Source organism: Anomaloglossus baeobatrachus, chromosome 5 (genome assembly GCF_048569485.1).
Source record: "Anomaloglossus baeobatrachus isolate aAnoBae1 chromosome 5, aAnoBae1.hap1, whole genome shotgun sequence".
Taxonomy (NCBI): Eukaryota; Metazoa; Chordata; class Amphibia; order Anura; family Aromobatidae; genus Anomaloglossus; species Anomaloglossus baeobatrachus.
This window is the reverse complement of record NC_134357.1, coordinates 12,302,146-12,321,470: the sequence shown is the minus strand read 5'-3', so window position 1 is coordinate 12,321,470 and position 19,325 is coordinate 12,302,146. Positions and strand designations below refer to the sequence as shown.

The following is a 19,325-nucleotide window of genomic DNA, read 5'->3' as shown; positions in this document are numbered from 1 at the left end:
TTCGGTACGTTTTGCTAACATTGGAGTCAATGAGAAATGGCAAAAACCAAGATTCCTTCAAATTCCTGCGTTTTACCTGCTTTTCCATTGCAGAAAGCATGCGTTTTGGACTACCAAAACGCATGCTTTTTGATCATTAAAATAATTTCATAAGTCCCTTTACACACACACATAGTCCGACAATTTAAATTAAGGAAAATAATACTTTAATGCAATTTTTCCATAAAATATCATATTACCGCAATAATTTAATGAACACAATTTAATTTCATGATTTTTTCTATGATAAGAGTTTTGATTCGTTTTTTTACCATTTTTTCTAAAATTTTGACTATTTAAACTTTATTAAGCAGTATCTTTATGTTCAAAACGCAACTATCAGAATGTAGGTGGAAACGCAGATAAAAAGCGCTGAAAGCGCATCAAATACGCAACAAAAACGCATGCGTTTTCAGCGCTAAATTTCAGAAAAAGGCAACTTTGAACAAATCAATTAAGCCCAAAACGTACGTTCTAAACAGCAAGTAGGTGAATGCAAAGTGCGTTCCTAGCCTTAGTGATTTGGATGCAATTCACTTGTGTTTTTCACGTACGGATAAATAAATAAATTATAAAGCTTCTTCTATTCATTACACTGTTAAACATAGACAGCTCATGGACTGTACTCTAATGCCATCCGTGTGCTGTATGTGTTTATCAGGCACCCATAGACTTGTAATTTTATTTATTTGACTCATTTACATAGCGCTATTAATTCATCAGCGCTCTACAGACGTGATCATCACGGCCCCAATTGGGGCTCACAATCTAAATTCCCTAGAATTCTTTGCAGTATGGGAGGAAACCCACACAAACAAGGAGATAACATTCTCGCAGATGTTGTACTCGCCGGTCGTTGCTGAATGTCCAGCTTCATTTTTTGGTCGTCGCTCTCCCGCAGTGACGCACACATCGCTGTGTGTGACAGCGAGAGAGAGACGAAATGAAGCGAGCAGGGAGCAGGAGCCGGTGTCTGGCAGCTGCGGTAAGCTGTAACCAGGGTAAACATCGGGTAACCAAGGGAAGACCTTTCCCTGGTTACCCGATATTTACCTTCGTTACCAGCGTCCACCCTCACTGCCAGTGCCGGCTCCCTGCTCTCTGCACATGTAGCTGCAGTACACAACGGGTAATTAACCCCATGTGTACTGTAGCTAGGAGAGCAGGGAGCAAGCACTAAGCAGTGTGCGTGGCTACCTGCTCTCTGCAAATGTAGCTGCAGTACACATCGGGTAATTAACCCGATGTGTACTGTAGCTAGGAGTGCAGGGAGCCAGCACTAAGCGCGGCTCCCTGCTCTCTGCACATGTAGCACAGCGTCGTTATGATCGCTGCTGCTTCTGCTGTGTTTGACAGCTAAGCAGCGATCATAACAGCAACTTACAAGGTCGCTGTTACGTCACAGAAAATGGTGACGTAACAGCAACGTCGTTGTCGCTATGTGTGAACCCAGCTTTAGTGGGATTTGAACCCAGGACCCCATTGCAAGTCTGCAGTCCTATCCACTGAGCTCTCATGCAGTCCTATCCACTGTGCCCCCGTGCAGTGCTGTCCACTGTGCCCCCGTGCAGTGCTATCCACTGTGCCCCCATGCAGTGCTATCCACTGATTCCCCGTACAGTGCTATTCAGTGAGCCACCGTGCAGTGCTAACCACTGAGACACCGTGCAGTGATAACCACTGAGCCACAGTGCAGTGCTAAGCACTGAGACACGGTGCAGTGCTATCCACTGAGCCCCCGTGAAGATCTATCCACTGAGCCACCGTGCAGTGCTAACCACTGAGACACCGTGCAGCGATAACCACTGAGCCACGGTGCAGTGCTAAGCACTGAGCCACCGTGCTACTCGTATTGTGTTGCCACTTTTCATCCATGTTGCTGGTAAAAAACAGGCATGACTCCATGATTTTTGGAAAAAACACCAACGTGAATAGCAACATAGATTATAAAGGGTAGGTGTTTTATTCATGAAAAACATGGCTGCAACACAGACGTCTGAATGAGGCAGAAAGCTGCATCTCGACCACTAGTAAGGACCTCAGAAACCATTTCTTTCCCGTAGGCTGGATTCACATGATCATATGGCATCCAATGCGAGTGCATCAGATGTGATATGCTAATGACCCTTGACTCCGGCTGTGCTGCCAGTGTGAGCCGAGTGTCGTGCAACTATGATCCGATCCTGTGATCAAATCACAGCTGCGGAGGACAGGGCAGGCGGAGGAGAGGGAGGGATTATTCTCCCCATCTCCTCCATTGTCAGGTGATGCGATTATCACACTGTGCTCGGATGTCATCCAAGTGCAGTCCAATGGTTCACTCGCACCCATAGACTTGTATGGGTGCGAGTGACATGGCTCTCGCTGACAATCACAGCAGGCTGCGACTTTTTCCTCAGTCTGACTAAGGAAAAACTCGCAGATGTGAGCTGCAGCATTGTCTTATATGGGGCCAAGTGCAATGCGAGATTTTCTCGCATTGCACTCGTCCGATTCATATGCTCGTGTGAGCGTACCCTTAAAGAGATCATCCTCAGATTTTTTTTAAGAATTTATTTTTCTTCTTTTGATATCTTAATTCAAATAGCTAAAGAAGATAATTACATCATACGAAGTATTCCTAGTGTCATATGTTGGACATTTTTTTTTAACCTCAGTATCCTTTTTATGGCTGCTCTTTTATGTATAACAACAGAAAGGAGATAAAAATTAATGCCGTGCTTCTGTGATCCTTTAATTTAATCCCACAAGCCTTTAGCAGAGCCACTAACGTGCCCTTTAATCTAATAATAAATCAACAATTTGCCGTGTTAACCCACCAGTCATTAAGATATGGTATTGCATGAACTTAAGCATTTAGAGCCTAAAAAAAGAACTGTACCCATTGATGAAAATGATCCGTTGACTTGTGGCCCTGGCCTATGTTATTTCATCTGGAGCAGTCGAATTTGATATATAGTTGACACTGGATTGCATAGCTGTTGTGTAAGGAAATTGCCCTGCAACGACCTTGCCTTGTAGCTTTGCTTTAGAAAGTTTTTTTATGTGTTTGCTCCATGTATAAATTACTTTGCATGACTTCCCTTGGCAATAGTAACTCAAAGACACATGTGTCAAAGATATCTATCAGATGATGCACAGGCGCAACACAGTCTTTACTATTATAACTATATATGTCCCTCTTCTGTACTTTTTCTGACATGGACACTGAAGTGAGACTTAGTCACCTATTTCGATTTCTTCAGGTAGCAAATGGTACATGATACATTGTGGTCAATGGATATTTGTGTTGGAAAAATGTTCTGGGAAAACCTCCAGATCTATCTCTTTCTAATTATGAGCTAATGCTATCAATATCTGTGTGGGCAGACAAACCAGTCCTGTAAGCACGGACAGTAGCTCTTATAGCACCACTAACTTTACTTTAGGGCAATGAAAACTGGATTATTAGACAGCAAGACTTGATGATACTGCGATAAATGTAACAGTGAGGGGTCTCTTACATATCAAGATATATTATATGTAGCCACTCATAACCAGTAACCTTGTTTTAATAAATACAATTACACATATTAATCAATGTTGAAAATTTTGTAGCACACTGATCTGTTTTCTGTATAACGCTTTTGTGTATAAAGTGTTTTTATTTGATTTTCAAAGTTTATGAACCAACATTTAAGGAGGGGGGGTGGTAGGAAGGTTTAGGAAAGTTAACTTTATTGGGAAAACCTGGGAAAGATTTTATGGGAAAAAAACGGGGGAGGACAGTAAGGGGAAAGGAATGAACAGTTTACATAATGATCGCATTTTAAAACAATTTACTAAGTTTTATTAAATATTTTTCCCATGCTTAATTACCTGAGAAAAGAGAACAATCATTCTAGATGTTTTTTAGTTGCAATGGATATATAACGCTTTTGTTCAGTTATACAAATGGAACTTTTTACCCATATAGTTCTTTCTCATCTTCTAATACATTTTCAAGAATGTCTCTGGGATTAAAATAAAAAAAATAAAAATTGGTTGATTGTCTCCAGTAGTAACAGCTCACGCCCTTCCCCTTAGAGGGTCCGGTATCGAGTCCTGATTTGGTAAATGTATTATGAAATCCTTCAGTTACTTGGTTATGGTATTAGGATATGCAATGTTGAGGATATCTCAATGTTGAGAAAATGCAAAGAAATTAGGAGCTAAAAAACTATATCCACATTTTTAGTGTCCCTCAAATCTAAATCTGTCCTTATTTAAAATCTGTCCATATATAAAATCTAAGGCCCTGTGCCCACGCTGCGGATTGATCATCTTAGAATTTGCCACGTTTTTTACGCGGATGTGCCGCAGATTTCTACAAAATCCGCAGTACAATGATTTCCGAGCCATTTCTATGGCATTTTAGAAGTCTTGTGCCCATGCTGCGTTTTTTTTCCGCTGTGGAAATAGTGCGGATTTCCCTGCAGAAAAATCTACGGCATGTCAATTATTCCTGCGGATTTATCTGTGGATTTTGCCCATGCAAGTGAATATGAGGTAAAAAATCCACAACAAATCTGCAAGTCTGTTCCCACAGTGTGTTTTTCCTGCGTTTTGGTACATATTTGACACACACACACACACACACACACACACATATATATATATATTTATTTTTTTTTTACATACAGTGCCTACAAGTAGTATTCAACCCCCTGCAGATTTAGCAGGTTTGATAAGATGCAAATAAGTTAGAGCCTGCAAACCTCAAACAAGAGCAGGATTTATTAACAGATGCATAAATCTTACAAACCAACAAGTTATGTTGCTCAGTTAAATTTTAATAAATTTTCAATATAAAAGTGTGGGTCAATTATTATTCAACCCCTAGGTTTAATATTTTGTGGAATAACCCTTGTTTGCAATTACAGCTAATAATCGTCTTTTATAAGACCTGATCAGGCCGGCACAGGTCTCTGGAGTTATCTTGGCCCACTCCTCCATGCAGATCTTCTCCAAGTTATCTAGGTTCTTTGGGTGTCTCATGTGGACTTTAATCTTGAGCTCCTTCCACAAGTTTTCAATTGGGTTAAGGTCAGGAGACTGACTAGGCCACTGCAACACCTTGATTTTTTCCCTCTTGAACCAGGCCTTGGTTTTCTTGGCTGTGTGCTTTAGGTCGTTGTCTTGTTGGAAGATGAAATGACGACCCATCTTAAGATCCTTGATGGAGGAGCGGAGGTTCTTGGTCAAAATCTCCAGGTAGCCCGTGCTATCCATCTTCCCATGGATGCGGACCAGATGGCCAGGCCCCTTGGCTGAGAAACAGCCCCACAGCATGATGCTGCCACCACCATGCTTGACTGTAGGGATGGTATTCTTGGGGTCGTATGCAGTGCCATCCAGTCTCCAAACGTCACGTGTGTGGTTGGCACCAAAGATCTCGATCTTGGTCTCATCAGACAAGAGAACCTTGAACCAGTCTGTCTCAGAGTCCTCCAAGTGATCATGAGCAAACTGTAGACGAGCCTTGAGATGACGCTTTAAAAGTAAAGGTACCTTACAGGCTCATCTGGAATGTAGACCATTGCGGTGGAGTACGTTACTTATGGTATTGACTGAAACCAATGTCCCCACTGCCATGAGATCTTCCCAGAGCTCCTTCCTTGTTGTCCTTGGGTTAGCCTTGACTCTTCGGACAAGCCTGGCCTCGGCACGGGTGGAAACTTTCAAAGGCTGTCCAGGCCGTGGAAGGCTAACAGTAGTTCCATAAGCCTTCCACTTCCGGATGATGCTCCCAACAGTGGAGACAGGTAGGCCCAACTCCTTGGAAAGGGTTTTGTACCCCTTGCCAGCCTTGTGACCCTCCACGATCTTGTGTCTGATGGCTTTGGAATGCTCCTTTGTCTTTCCCATGTTGACCAAGTATGAGTGCTGTTTACAAGTTTGTGGAGGGTCTTAATTAGTCAGAAAAGGCTGGAAAAAGAGATAATTAATCCAAACATGTGAAGCTCATTGTTCTTTGTGCCTGAAATACTTCTTAATACTTTAGGGGAACCAAACAGAATTCTGGTGGTTTGAGGGGTTGAATAATAAATGACCATCTGAATAAACTTTTCACAATTTAAAACAAAATAATAAAAAGAAATAACATTCTTTTTTGCTGCAGTGCATTTCACACTTCCAGGCTGATCTACAGTCCAAATGTCACAATGCCAAGTTAATTCCGAATGTGTAAACCTGCTAAATCTGCAGGGGGTTGAATACTACTTGTAGGCACTGTAAATGACATCAAGAACCTTTTTTCCCCCTCAACCTAATCCTAGCTTTATTCATACACACAACAGTGTACAATGGTTATAATCCGCACCAAAAACGCACAAAAAAAGCACCAACGTTTTGGTGCGATTTTCTGGGAGATACTGCAGATTTTTCTGCAGAAAAATCCACACCATCTTTTGTCCGTGGGCACATAGCCTTAGGGAGGCGGTTACTCAGACTGGCATTTTTATGTCAGGAGAAAACTGTGACAAATGTGTTAGGAGGCATATGCCTTTAATACGTTTGTCGCATCTATGCTTTCCGCTCCAGCTAAAAAGTTAATCTATGCCTGCCTTGAGCTTTTTGTAAATTATATTCAATCTGTCCAGCAGTTGGTGTCCTTGCCCCCCACACTAGGGGTCTGCTTCATGTCATGACTTGGGGCACTAATGACCGCCAATCAGCTGCTTGTTTGACTGAACACCACTTGAATATCAAGATCCATAACAAAAGTCTCAAAGTACATATAAACCTATAATTGACTTGAATTGGTTCATAATTTTCAATAAATGTCTAAATATACTCAGGTAAAATATATCTTTGTACCGTGTTAGCCAGTATAGATAAAAAATTGTTTAAAAGAACCAAAGTCCTCAGTGGTTGATACCTTTTAATGGCTAACTGAAAAGATGGTAATAATAGCAAGCTTTCGAGACTACTCATCAGGTCTCTTCATCAGGCATGGTATAACACAAAATCTGAAGAGTCACATATTTATACACAACAGGACATAGAAAGAAAAAAACAAAACAAAAAAAAAACTAGTTACATGAAACAGAACTATCTCTATGGCAGGGGGGCAAGCTGTTGTGGCCATAAATATTGCTGCAGTTCAGTGTGAAAGTTTTATTGTCCTCTGATTAGAGTCCGGTCCGGGCTGTGACGCGCTCGAATGGTCAGAGGAGCACATCTCTTAACTGATGTAAAAAGACATGAATCTATGAGACACATTCATTCCTGCTCTGAATGTGTCAAAGGTCATCATAAGTTTGTACACCCATAGTCTCCTATCTCTCTGGGACTTGAAATTTCCTTTCAATACCAGCAATTTCATGTCCATGATGCTGTGGTCTGGGTTACAAAAATGTTTGGCCACAGGTAGATCTATTCTTTTTTCCTTAATTGTGTGGCGGTGAGAATTCATCCTTGTCCTGAGCTGTTGTCCTGTCTCCCCTACATACAGACCCGCAGTTGGACATTTGGTACATATAATCAAGTACACCACATTGGTTGTGGTGCAGCTGAAGGTACCTGGGATCTTGTAGTCCTGATGTGATCTGGGAATCTTTATCTTGTCCGTTGTCAGTATAAATGGACAGGTCTTACATTTTTTCTGGTTGCAGGGAAATGTTCCTGTTGTTGTTGGAGAGGACAGGGAGCTTCTGACAATGATGCTTCCTAGATTTGGGGGCTGTCTAAAACATAGAAGTGGGGGGTCTGAAAAAAATAGATTTTAACCGGGCATCTTTTTGCAGTAATGGTTGTAGTTTCCGTGCAGCTCCTCTAAACACCTCCAGATGTGGATTGTAGGTGACTACAAGAGGGACCCGATTGTTTTCTTCTTTAGTTTTAGAATGTAGGAGATGGTTTCTTGATATTCTGGTGGCTCTTGTAATCTGGTTTTCAATTGTTCATCATAACTATTGCACTCCCCTTGTCTGCAGGTTTAATGATGATTTCTTTGTTGGTTTTCAAAGATTTTATGGCCCTTCTCTCCTGGGCACTGATGTTGCCTCCTGTGTGTGTCTAGGATAGTGGATTTTACCAAATGTCTTAAAGTGTCTATATAGTTATCCAAATGAAGGTTGCGTCCTGGTGGAGGTGTCCAATCTGATCTTTTCCTGGTTGTCAAGATCCGTCTTCCTTCAGTCTGGGTGGATTCTGAAACATCTGCATCGTTAAAATATTCCCTCAGACGTAGTCTCCTGAAGTAATCTTCCATGTCGCTGCAGAGTTCAGTTTTGTCTAGAGCTTTAGTAGGACAAAATGAGAGTCCACTAGAAAGCACAGCAAGTTCCACTTTGTTGGGTTTGTAATCCGAGAGATTGATAACACAGTTAGATGCTTTTGTGTCTTGAATGGAGTGGTTGTCCAAGTTGTCAGGTTTTGGCTTTGTTCTGCACTATTCTATGTCCTGTTGTGTATAAATATGTGACTCTTCAGATTTTGTGTTATACCATGCCTGATGAAGAGACCTGAGTAGTCTCGAAAGCTTGCTATTATTACCATCTTTTCAGTTAGCCATTAAAAGGTATCAACCACTGAGGACTTCGGTTCTTTTAAACAATTTTTTAAATATACTCAAACAGATATAAAGTTTTATTTTTGACACAAAAGACACAATACAGAGAGTACCCCATAAAAACAATCATAGAAAACAGTGCAGCAGGATCAAAAAGTGAGTCACATAGGAATATACCCAGAGCAGTGAACAGCCACAATAACCTACAATGTCACAGTCAGTTCAATATAATGCAAAGAAACTCCACAAATAGATTATAACTATTCTACAAATGTCCCAGCATAAATAGGTAAATATAAAGCCCAGTATAAACATATATACATACTTATTATAATCATAAGACACACCAAGACATATGCATATCTTTAACACTGATCATACTGTGGGGTCCTTGAATAGGAAAACGCACTGTGGGGATAGGGGATAGATACAGTTATCATTGGTGGACAGTCACAGTAAAAGATCAGTGTCCAAAGTACCCATCAGTGGCAGCCATAGACCCAGCAAAGATCACACTGCCGTACACCTCGACGCGCGTTTCGCCTTAGCTTCATTGGGCCGATTTGACGATTGGCGGTCGTTTAATAACCAGTGACTGGGCTTCAGAGGGCCTCTGAACGATGTGTAAGAGTTCATTCTGAGTGCCTCCACTGCCATTGTTTTTAGCAGCTTCAGTCTCGTTAACAAAGGAAGATGTGCTGCTGAGAACGATGATCTTTTGTGCAGCACAAAAAAATAATTCACTTTACGAATAAGCATTTTCCTCGTTTGACAGGTGATCAGCTGCTTGATATAGTCTTTCACTGTAAATGGACCTTAACAACCCGTTCAATTGTTTATTAATTCATCATAGTCCTGCTAAAAAAATAAAGTCAGCTGGTATTCACCTTCCCCGGGTCCAGCACTGCATCTACACTGCTGCCTCAATGATTGTGTCCAGACCTCTGCAACCTGTAAACAAACACTGAAGCAGCGGCTGAGATGAAGTGTTGGACCCGGGGAATGTGAAACACAACTGATTTTATTGTTTTTAACATAATTAGTATATAAAAAAAATATTGAAGGAGGAAAATTGCATTTACAAATTAAAATATTTGCACTTTTTTTTTTAAAAAAAATTCCCCTACAAAATTTTGTTAGGTAACTTGAATCCTAGGTAACTTGATGTTTATTTCCTGGGTGCATTCTCATTCTTATTGATTTCAGAGTAATCTAAAGAAAAAGTGCAACATTATGTAACTGGATCTATCCAAATTGCAGGACTGGGACAGCGGAAGTGAACTGGAAAGCGAAAGCTGGTACCCAACTAACATGGAGGAACTAGTGACGGTAGATGAAGTTGGTGAAGAAGATCTAATTGTAGAACCAGACATTACAGAGCTTGAAGAAATTGTTCCTGTTGTCCCCAAGGAGAGTGAGAATTGTGTTCAGATGTGTGCACTAGATATCGATACTGTGAATTTACAATTAAGGTTTAGTCAAAGAACCAGCAGCGAGAGCTCCTCTGCCGCAATGAGCTGCACGTCACTTAGAGAAAGTGCAAGTCCAGACAGCAACTGCTGTGATCCAAATGTGAACACTAAGGAGAAGTGCAATAAAGTGGAAGAAAATGACAAAAGTTCTAACAGGCTCCACAAACAGGACCCTGGAAGGGAAGGTACGGGTGACATTTCAGATTCTGGAAGACCTGAGTATATAGATAAAAGCACTTCAGACCTGTATAAGAGAATAGACTCTCCCACAGACAGCAGTGCAACAATGGTAGAAGAGCCCATCCAGGAGGAAAGGAGAAATAAAAGAGAAAGGGAGCTCTCCATTTCAGGTAAGGTACATTAATTCTGATTAATTTAGATTTTTCAAATGTCATCATGTGGATGTTGTAGCAATATATAGTGGTAACACTTTGTATACATTTATATAGCATAGATCTGTTCTCACCTATAAATAGGTGTCATTGCTTATATTCAATTTACGTCTGCAGACGTTCCTTACTACTGTACGCGTGAATTGTTCCATTTAAACATCATACATCTGTGATATTACATCAGTTGCTATGATAAATTCTTGGACATTGAATTTTTACAACATATATACAGTGCCTACAAGTAGTATTCAACCCCCTGCAGATTTAGCAGGTTTGATAAGATGCAAGTAAGTTAGAGCCTGCAAACTTCAAACAAGAGCAGGATTTATTAACAGATGCATAAATCTTACAAACCAACAAGTTATGTTGCTCAGTTAAATTTTAATAAATTTTCAACATAAAAGTGTGGGTCAATTATTATTCAATCCCTAGGTTTAATATTTTGTGGAATAACCCTTGTTTGCAATTACAGCTAATAATCGTCTTTTATATGACCTGATCAGGCCGGCACAGGTCTCTGGAGTTATCTTGGCCCACTCCTCCATGCAGATCTTCTCCAAGTTATCTAGGTTCTTTGGGTGTCTCATGTGGACTTTAATCTTGAGCTCCTTCCACAAGTTTTCAATTGGGTTAAGGTCAGGAGACTGACTAGGCCACTGCAACACCTTGATTTTTTACCTCTTGAACCAGGCCTTGGTTTTCTTGGCTGTGTGCTTTGGGTCGTTGTCTTGTTGGAAGATGAAATGACGACCCATCTTAAGATCCTTGATGGAGGAGCGGAGGTTCTTGGCCAAAATCTCCAGGTAGGCCGTGCTATCCATCTTCCCATGGATGCGGACCAGATGGCCAGGCCCCTTGGCTGAGAAACAGCCCCACAGCATGATGCTGCCACCACCATGCTTGACTGTAGGGATGGTATTTTTGGGGTCGTATGCAGTGCCATCCAGTCTCCAAACGTCACGTATGTGGTTGGCACCAAAGATCTCGATCTTGGTCTCATCAGACCAGAGAACCTTAAACCAGTCTGTCTCAGAGTCCTCCAAGTGATCATGAGCAAACTGTAGACGAGCCTTGACATGACGCTTTGAAAGTAAAAGGTACCTTACGGGCTCGTCTGGAACGGAGACCATTGCGGTGGAGTACGTTACTTATGGTATTGACTGAATCCAATGTCCCCACTGCCATGAGATCTTCCCGGAGCTCCTTCCTTGTTGTCCTTGGGTTAGCCTTGACTCTTCGGACAAGCCTGGCCTCGGCACGGGTGGAAACTTTCAAAGGTTGTCCAGGCCGTGGAAGGCTAACAGTAGTTCCATAAGCCTTCCACTTCCGGATGATGCTCCCAACAGTGGAGACAGGTAGGCCCAACTCCTTGGAAAGGGTTTTGTACCCCTTGCCAGCCTTGTGACCCTCCACGATCTTGTCTCTGATGGCCTTGGAATGCTCCTTTGTCTTTCCCATGTTGACCAAGTATGAGTGCTGTTCACAAGTTTGGGGAGGGTCTTAATTGGTCAGAAAAGGCTGGAAAAAGAGATAAATTAATCCATACATGTGAAGCTTATTGTTCTTTGTGCCTGAAATACTTCTTAATACTTTAGGGGAACCAAACAGAATTCTTGTGGTTTGAGGGGTTGAATAATAAATGACCCTCTGAATAAACTTTTCACAATTTAAAAAAAAAAAAATAAAAAAAGAAATAACATTCTTTTTTGCTGCAGTGCATTTCACACTTCCAGGCTGATCTACAGTCCAAATGTCAAGATGCCAAGTTAATTCTGAATGTGTAAACCTGCTAAATCTGCAGGGGGTTGAATACTACTTGTAGGCACTGTAATATACTACAATGATTGATCATTCAAAGCTCCATCTTAGGCTATGTGCGCATGTTGCGTAATTTCATGCACTGCACTGCAACATAAATGCATGCGTCCTGTGTCCCCAGCACAATCTATGAAGATTGTGCATAATCCATCCGCACGTTGCGTTTGAGAGCGCAGCGATTTGGATGCTGAAATTTTGATCCAAATCCCTGCGCTCAAAAAAGCAACATGTCACTTATTTCGTGCGCTCTGGATGCTGCTCCCACTCTGTCTATAGGAGAAGCAGCATCCAGAGCGCATGAAATCGGCATCTATTCTGCAGACACACTACATCAATTACGCAGTGTTTCTGCAGCGATTTGAAGCGCACATGCACTGCCAAATCGCTGCAGATTTTTCAGCATGGACACGACGCAACATGCGCACATAGCCTAAAACTACTTTAGTGTGCCTGCGTGAGGTATAAGCTGAGATATGAGGACCGGTTTGCTGGGTCCTCCTGGCTCAGCTGTACCTGTCTGACATGAGAGTAAGGGCCCACTCACATCACCGTATAACACAGCCGAGTGCTATTTGATGATTTGTCAGATAGCACTCGGACCAATGTTATACTATGCGGCAGTGACGACTTGTGCTTTTTTTTTCTCATCCCGAGTCGCATGAGAAAACAATTGCAGAATGCTGCCATAACATCCGAAAAGCAGATGGCTCATATCCAATCAAGGCTATGGGTACGCTGAAATCATCGGACTGCACTCGGATGTCATCCAGTCTCATATACTCCGACCCAGTCGAGAAGAAGGAGAAATTTATCTCTTCACCTTCTCCCTACCTGTCATGTGATACTCGCATGGGAGAGAATCAGATCACCGTGAATGGTACTCGGCTCAAACGCTGACAAGAGTGTCATTAGCATAATCCGGCTGAGTCTCTCGCAGGGAAAATATATGCCCATGTGAGCGAGCCCCAACATTGCATCTTTAAAGTTGGTCGAAGCTGCTGACCAACTGATGTGTATAGGAGCCTGCCGACTCTCACATAATGTCAGGTGGGTTGGTGGTAGAAGGGTCAAGCTATCCTTTAGTTTTCAGAAAAGCTAGGGCGTGTCTGGCAGTGCACTGGCAGACAGAGACAGAAAAGGCCTCTGTGCAAAAACAATATATGGGCCCTTTTCAGCACAAGCGCTATTCAGAAAGCACAGTTCCACCTGTTGAACCCCAGTGCGGCTAATCAAGTTGCACCAATGATATCTCCACCCCTGTTGTAGTGGTTTCTCTGAGTGGCTGGCAGGGCCAAGCCAGATGTACTTTTTTCAATTCACTTTTTACTTTGCCATCACTGATAGAGACATCAGATGATCTGTTCACTCTATCGCAATTAGGCTGTGTGCACACGTTGCGTTCAGTACCTTGCAGAAATGAACGCATCCTCTGGCAGAATTTGTCATTGTCAAATTTGGTTTTGACCACATAAACGCAGGAAATACGCATGGGTTTTTATAGCGTTTTTGCAGCTTTTACATGCATTTTCAGTGGTTAAATTGACATGCGTTTTCAATACAAATACAAAACTAAATAAAGTTTGAACATTCAAACGGTTGGAAAAAAATGGGAAAAAAAACAAACAAAAAAAAAGAATAACCTTTAAATCATACACTATAATGATAATTTACCGAAAATGATTATTGAGATTTAATAATTATGTTCAAAATAAAGTAAAAGTATCGTTTGACTCATTTGTTAAAGTCGGAATGGATGTGAGGACAAACGGAAACCTCTTGACCTCACTATAATGGCAAAAACGCATGCTTTGATTTTGACAAAAAAGCATGCGTTTAGCATCAAAAAAGCATGTAAAACGCTAGAAATTTCTTTTAGGATGCGTTTTGACATTTCTCATTGACTTCAATGTTAGCAAAACGCTGCCAAAATGGTAAAAACAATTGACATGTTGCTTCTTCAAACGCAGAGATTTTGGCAAATTTTTGTCACTAAAAACGCAGCTTTTTTTAAAGCATCCCAATTTCCCATAGACTTTGCTTGGAAATCAAAACGCATGCATTTTTGCATAAAACGCTGCAGTTCAAAACGCTGCGGAAACGCAATGTGCGCACACCGCCTTATACTCGCACGTATCACCTGTACCGATTGCAATCAAAATTATCCTCCCCATTACAAATTAGCTTTAGTACTAAAATATATAAACTTTCTGCTGTTTATAATAAACCAGTGAAACAAGAGCAATGTAACCAGCCGATCACAACAAATATAACAAGTGGTTTCTCCAAATTCAGCGTAAAATCCCACTATTAGGTTATGTGCACACATTGCTTTTTTTTTTCCCAAGCGATTTTCCTTGCAGATTTTAATCAATGCGGCAAGGAAAAAACGCATGCCAGCAAAGTCTATAAGAGTTCTGACTTGCTGTGCACATGATGCTTTTTTACCTTCCAGATTTTGTTGCAGACAGAAGCAGCAGCATGTCAATTCTTGCTCCTTTCTTCCTGTGTTTATAAAATCCACGGAAGTGCTTTCTCACTACAGTGGATTATATCTGTCAGTGCTGCACTCGCAGCACTGACAGTTCACCTCACACACCATGCATACGGAATGGTCTGTGAGGCGATCCAGGGTTGTGAGGGATCCAGTAACCCAGGGTTGTCATGGCAGCGATCGGGTCTCTCTCACACACACACACACACACACACACACACACACACACACTCACTCTCAAGGTGCTTTACACACTGCGACATCGCTAGCGATCTCGTTAGCGATGTGACACGCCAGATCACAGATGCGATCTGTCGAGATCGCACATAGGTTGGTTTAATAGCGCCGGTCACATGTGCGACCTCGGCAGATCGCTTCTGCGATCTGGCGTGTCACATCGCTAATGAGATCGCTAGCGATGTCGCATGTAAAGCACCTGAGTGTGAGAATGAGTGTGTGTGAGTGTGTGTGTGAGTGTCACCGACTCATTCACTCACTCTCACCCACTCACTGATCACCTGCGCGGCGCTGCACGGCTGTGACACTCTTCTGGCGGTTGCTTCTCCTGATTTAAAAATGCCGGCCGCCCATTATTCAATCTCGTATTCACTGCTTTCCCCGCCCACCGGCGCCTATGATTGGTTGCAGTCAGACACGCCACCACGCTGAGTGACAGCTGTCTCACTGCAAACAATCACAGCCCCCGGTGGGTGGGGCTATATCTCGCAGTAAAATAAATAAATAAATAATTATTAAAAAAATGACGTGCGGTCCCCCCCAATTTTTATACCAGCCAAGGTAAAGCCACACGGCTGAAGGCTGGTATTCTCAGGATGGGGAGCTCCACGTTATGGGGAGCCTCCCAGACTAAAAATGTCAGCCAGCAGCCGACCGGAATTGCCGCATCCATTATATGCGACTGTCCCGGGACTCTACCCGGATCATCCCGAATTGCCCTGGTGCGGTGGCAATCGAGGTAATAAGGAGTTAATCATGGCAGGCGTCTACCCGAGATACCTTCCATGATTAACCTGTAAGTTAATGAAAATAAAGACATACACCCAAAAATCCTTTATTTGAAATAAATGACAAAAAAAACAACCCTCTTTCACCACTTTATTCAAGTCCCCAAATACCCCTCCTGGTCCGACGTAATCCACATAGGTCCCACGTCGCATCCAGCTCTGCTTGATCAGAAGCTAACAGAGAGCGGTCACATACCACGACCGCTGTCTGTGAGCTCCCCGCAGCGAATGAAGTGAGTCGCGCTGTCAGTGGTGACATCACTCAAGTTACCCGCGGCCACAGATCTCAGATGGAGGACTTCAGCTGTGGCCGCGGGTAACCTCAGTGACGGCACCGCTGTTAGCGCACATCACTTCAGTCACTCAGGGGAAACCTTCACCGGTGACCGAAAATCAGCCCATGACACACAGGCAGAGCCGCGGGATGACAATGAAGTCGGATGAAGTTCATCCGACTTCATTCTGATCCCACAGCTCTGTCTGTGTCTGCTGTCAGTGGCCATTCAGCTCTGCTACATGGCTCTGTCTGTGTCTGCTGTCAGTGGTCATGTAGCAGACCTTAATGGCAGATGACATAGCTGCTGAGAATAAAAACGGATCCGTCAAAACTAAGCAAAAAAACAGCACCCAAACGCATGCAAACGCAAGTGATCGCTCCGTTTTTATGCTGGATCCGGTAGACGGATCCAGTTAAAAAACGTTTAGGTCACTTGCGGTGGCATGCGTTGTTCTTCAAAAAAAAAAGGGATCCAGTGACATGCAGTTTGCGTTTTTTTGCCTTAAGGCAAAAAAACGCTGATGTGAAGCTAGCCTAATTCAAGGCTGTTCATGAAAAAGATGGGCCAAATTCAGGAGCACACCACTTAATGAATTTGGGGCACCTGATCAGCAGCATGTGCCTTTGTACACCTCGTTGAAAAGTCAAAAACAACTTTACATGAATATGATGGGCGGGCATAACCGTTCCATCCTGGCTCCACCTTCCACTTGAATCTGGCATAAGAACGCTAAAAGTTGTGATATTTTTGCACAACTCCACATTGTGCAAACATTTTGGAACTTATTCAGAGAGTTTTACACTAGTCATCTGGCTTAAACATATATCGGCCCCTTTGGGTTTCGATATATGAAATGTAAGCACTGCCCTATATTCACTTAATTTGCTTTTTAACTGATTTAAATTGTTGGTTTAAACTCCAAATTGTGATTTATTTTTTTTATTTTGCTTCTCTTTGCTGATTTAAGATTTTTTTTTATTCCTTAATCAACAGAAGAGAAGTCTCCGGAAATTCCAGAATTAGAGACAAAAGACATGAATTCTTCGCCTTCCTGGGAGCAGGATGATGTCTTTGCAGAGTTGAGCATCCCTCTGGGTATGTAGGGAGAACCTTGTTCTTTCAGTTATGTAATATTAATTTTCATAGTGAATATGGGTATTTCACCTAATACCAATGTTCTTTATTAACTGACCAACTGAGCAATCACAGGACTTATTGCTATTCGAAATAAAAAAATTGGAAGTTGTAAAGTGTGAATAGGCCTTACGGTGCTCTAACACGACTGTTGTGCTGTTCACAGGTGTAGAGTTTGTGGTTCCAAGAACTGGATTCTACTGCAAACTTTGTGGTCTCTTCTACACCAGTGAAGAAGCAGCAAAAACATCTCACTGTAGGAGCCGAGTACACTACAGAAACTTACAGGTATTCTATCCTACTGACACTTCGAAGGCTGCATTCACATGTTCATAATTCCAAGTCCATGAATGGACTGACTGTGGATCTGCGTACTTGAAATAACAGCCTCACATATGGCTATGGGTCAGTTTCAGGTCTGGAGACCAGCAGTCGGTCAGGGCATTGCTATACATACATGGACCATGATTGTGGTCCTAATATGGAACGTGAAATACTCTTGTGACACCCCAGACTTACAAAGGGGGAAATCTGCCGGAAGAATGTGTGACAAATCCATAACATAAGGGACACGGTGCATCCAAAATCTGCTAATCTCAATGTGGTCTAAGGCCACGTTTAGAGATGAGCGAACCCGAGGTTCAGGCTTTTGTGAAAAAACAGAGTTTGGGTTGGGAGTTCAGGTACTTTATGTACAAACACCACTTGTGCGAGCATCGCTGTGCTCGGATATGCTCGGGTACGCTTGGTGCTCAGCCCAGTGCGAGCCGTTTGCAGTGTTTGAACGGCTCGTACTGGCGGTAACAACAGTATGATTGGATGTAGTGCGCATCCAAAAGAAAAAATTGGAAAAACCCTGCCTACCTGCCCCCGGAAGTGATCTGTTGTTTATGGCTGGTTGCATGTGGGCGGAGACCAAAACTGCCCAATTAGTGACTTCCATTGGAGTTCAGATCAAGTTCGGGTCCCAAACCAAGCTTAATTTAAAGTTCTGTCGAACAGAATTACCACGGATCCGCTCATCTTTAGCCGCGTTCACACGTTGAGTATTTATTACCGTATTTGTAGCTAAAACCAGGAGTGGAACAATCAGAGGAAAAGTATGATAGAAACACGGGCACCACTTCTGTATATTTTTTTTACTCACTCCTGGTTTGGCATACGAATACTCAGGTAAAAAATTCAAAAAATACTGAACATGTGCCCGTGGCCTAGAGGTTATAGGAAATTATAAACTATGGTGGTTGCCATGACAATATTTATTTAATTGATATTTTTTAAGAAAGATTCTCGGCCTGGGTATTTATATGTGAAGCTTCTCTTCCGATTTAAAATCTACAGTTTTCTTTTAAAAATAGTTTACCTGGGATAATATTTCGGTTCTAGTTTGATATATCTCCCCTTTAAATAAAGTCCATATTTCTGCTATGTGGGCAAATTATTTTAAAATACCACCCTGCTAAGTTTCCACAGAAGCCTGCCAGAGCACAGCAGCTGGTGTGAAGGGAACAGTGAGTGAAAGCCTCTGATCACTCCACCATTTATGTCTTCCTAAATCTCTACAACAAAACCTAGAGATTCCACTAATAGTATTTCACGTTCCTAATCTGATAATTGTACACTATTAGAGTCTATTATAAGCACATAAAATATAGGTTGTACTTTTAATTCTGGTAACTTTGTAGCCATGTTTATGGTTGTACCACCACAAATACAATACATTCATCTGAAAAAAAACCCCAACTTTTTGCCCATGTCGGTATCCTACCATATGTTACTGAATTCTGTTGCACATTTCCAACATTTTGGCCCGTTTGGCATCACTTTGACATGAATTTGCCTTCCTCAATTCGCAAACAAAATAAAAAAATCACAACTAACCTAATTTACATAATAGGTGCAGAATTTCTTCAACATCAAAAACTCACAAAAAGCTCATTGTGGGAACGTAGCCTTAGACTCTATGCACACGTTGCGTCGTGTCCCTGCAGAAATTTCTGCAGTGATTTGACAGCACATATGCGCATCAAATCGCTGCAGAAACACTGCATAATGAATGCAGTGTTTCTGCAGGAAAAAAGCTGATTTCATGCGCTCTGGATGCAGCCTCTCCCATAGACAGAGCAGGAGCTGCATCCAAAAC

General features: G+C 42.1%; 1 protein-coding gene and 1 long non-coding RNA gene across 4 annotated transcripts in view; one reads left to right on the top strand and one right to left on the bottom strand.

Moving 5' to 3' along the window:
* Positions 1-19,325, bottom strand: part of LOC142310648 (uncharacterized) — a 480,440-nt gene that overhangs the window by 394,783 nt on the left and 66,332 nt on the right. The window lies entirely within an intron of this gene.
* Positions 1-19,325, top strand: part of RBM20 (RNA binding motif protein 20) — a 319,365-nt gene that overhangs the window by 276,442 nt on the left and 23,598 nt on the right. The window contains exons 11-13 of the mRNA XM_075348223.1: positions 9,833-10,394; positions 17,042-17,143; positions 17,349-17,470. Coding sequence (XP_075204338.1) covers positions 9,833-10,394; positions 17,042-17,143; positions 17,349-17,470 — 786 coding nt within the window. The remainder of the gene's footprint in view (positions 1-9,832; positions 10,395-17,041; positions 17,144-17,348; positions 17,471-19,325) is intronic.